At 46.0% G+C, this 2,500-nt stretch overlaps 1 protein-coding gene across 8 annotated transcripts in view; it reads right to left on the minus strand.

The window, feature by feature from the left end:
- The window catches only part of mbnl1 (muscleblind-like splicing regulator 1), a 31,788-nt gene that overhangs the window by 23,771 nt on the left and 5,517 nt on the right, over positions 1-2,500 (minus strand). For all 8 annotated transcript variants that reach the window (XM_030773158.1, XM_030773157.1, XM_030773160.1 and 5 more), the window contains exon 2: positions 1,110-1,884. In XM_030773158.1, coding sequence (XP_030629018.1) covers positions 1,110-1,283 — 174 coding nt within the window. In that variant the 5' untranslated portion in view covers positions 1,284-1,884. The remainder of the gene's footprint in view (positions 1-1,109; positions 1,885-2,500) is intronic.

Consider the following 2,500-nt stretch of genomic DNA (forward strand, 5'->3'; position numbering starts at 1 on the left):
TACTGTTACGATATGCGGCAGAACTACACTCTGTCGCTGCGTTTGGGAGGTTGCAAGCGTTCTGAACGTAATTTAAAGTACAGCACCACTACAACAGAGCATTTTATCACTTCTGCATGGCTACACCAAGCTTAAATAAACCAAACTGGTAAAATGGCCTTTTAGGTCTGTCAGAGGAACAAAACTGTGGTTTTAACTGTGCCGCAACCATGGCTGATGTGGAGATACAGCAAGATAGTTTAGATGACTGTTATTACTGTGCTGGAATGTTCTGGTTTCTGCACAGTGTGTCAAAATAAAAGTCTTTCTCAACAGGGCTCTCTTTTCAGCCACGATGATAAAATGGGGAGGGAACTCCCCACCGAAGAGAGTGGCTTCTCATTATCGTTTTATCTGTTATCTGTGTGTCTGAGTCACTCGTAATAGATTAAACATTTAATACATCAACATAGAAGAGACAGTCAGGGTCAGCAAAAACAGTTGAAAACAAGTCTACAACAACACATCTACTCAACCTTACAAGTCTACAACAACACATCTACTCAACCTTACAAGTCTACAGCAACACATCTACTCAACTTTACAAGGAAGAGTTTTGAGTTTTTGTGTGTCTGTGTGTGTGTGTGTGAGAGAGAGAGAGAGAGAGACAGACAGACAGACAGACAGAGGCTGAAACTATGGCACAGGAACCTCAGGTGTGCCATCCAGCTTCTGAGTTTCTAACAGGAAAATGCAAGTATTGTCAAAGGACAGCCCTCTGCTTGACCCGTGCAAAAACATTATTGCTATGGGTATACCACTACCCTTCCACTTGTTCTTACCATTGCAGTGTGAGTCATGTGATCCCGTCACATGGTCAACAGTAGCCATGGTCAAAAATGGAAAGTGACAGGACTAGAAACATTCATGTAGTCCTAATGAGCTGACCACCAGATCACTAGTTTTAAAAAGCTAAGATGCTGCTGTTTGCAAATACTATACTAAACTCCACTGACCAAAGCCTATCTCACTTATGTCTCCTGTTTTGGTCATCTCAGATTTATTTTCCAAAGTGACGTAATTACCGAGCAAAGAGATTTGTCATTAAGAGTGTCTGGGGACGTCCGTACCTTTAAGGAGTCGAAGCAGGCGATGACTCTTCCGTTCTCCACCTGGCAGCTCTTGGCGGGGTGGGCGAACTTACACTCGGTGTCCGAACGTGAACAGGTTCCCCTCTGGAACTCGCGACACACTTCCAGCGTCAGCCATTTTGTGTCCCGCATGTGCGCCATGTTCACTGCCATGGCAACCGCTACTTGTCTGCGTGCTACGCGGCCGAGGGCTGTAAATCCAGAGCACTTGTGCTAACAGGTAACAGGAACGGTATGTGTGTGTGTGCGTGTGTGTTTTTACGTGTGTGTATCCAAGTTCAAGAAGTTCTCTGTTGTGTCTTGTTTGACTATGGTCACCTGAAGTTAAAATGCATTAAAAACAAAAGTTGAAGGAGAAATCCGAGGGGCCGAAAAAGTAATAATAATAATAATATTAATAACGCAAGAGGTGTCACTGACAAGGAGATCCTGTGTCAAACAAACAAGGCCACTCATCCAACGATGGAGGATTTTCACCTCAGCAGGTTCACTGTGGCCGTGTGTGTGTGTGTGTGTATGTGTGTGTGTGTGTGTGTGTATTAGCTGCGAGTCAGGTTTCCTAAGTAAGGGTGCGGGGATCGGCAGGTTTTCGGATGCAGGCGCTGGCTGGAGGCGGGGCGGGGCAACGCAGGGTTAACGGGTGGGCTGGCAGGCACTCCAGTGGGCGGCAGGCACAGCAGGCGGCGGGTTCCGGCACTACAAGCACGACGAAGCTGCAGCGGACGACCAAGAAGGCACTTCTTTCAGTACCCACCTGCAGGGAAACGGATAAATAGAGCGATTTAACAGTACCATACTGTCAGTCATTCCTAGTCATATAAACGTCCAGATCAGACCAGCAGGCAATCAAATCAACGAAACAAGACCACACACACACAAACACACGCACACACACACACACACACACACTCTCACGTAAGTCTCAAATGAGGAGACAGATAAACACAGCGTGTTTAAACAGGACTCAGACAGCTATAAGGCGTCAGAACAAAACAGCTAGCAGAACACCTTGCCCTGTAAGGAGGTTGAGTGGATCTGAACCATGCCAGGAAAATGCTCCATCCACCATAACAGGGGATAGCGGAACACCCTGCTGTGGAAAACAGACAGCGCTTGGCCCCTGCAATAGCTATGGAAACCGAGAGCGTTTGGCTTGTATGTTTCATTCTGTGTGCGAGCCACATATACACTCATCCATTTATTGAGAACAGAGTGAAGGATGACTCATCTGAGCACATCTCTTTTTTTCCACAACTCTAAAGACCAATGCCTTTTTTCGTTTTTTTTTTTCCATCACTCTGGCCCGCTTGCAATCGATCGTTTTTTGAGCATAAGAAGTTATTTATGCATTGCAGCCCAACTCTTGATGG

This window comes from Chanos chanos, chromosome 5 (genome assembly GCF_902362185.1).
Source record: "Chanos chanos chromosome 5, fChaCha1.1, whole genome shotgun sequence".
Classification (NCBI taxonomy): domain Eukaryota; kingdom Metazoa; phylum Chordata; class Actinopteri; order Gonorynchiformes; family Chanidae; genus Chanos; species Chanos chanos.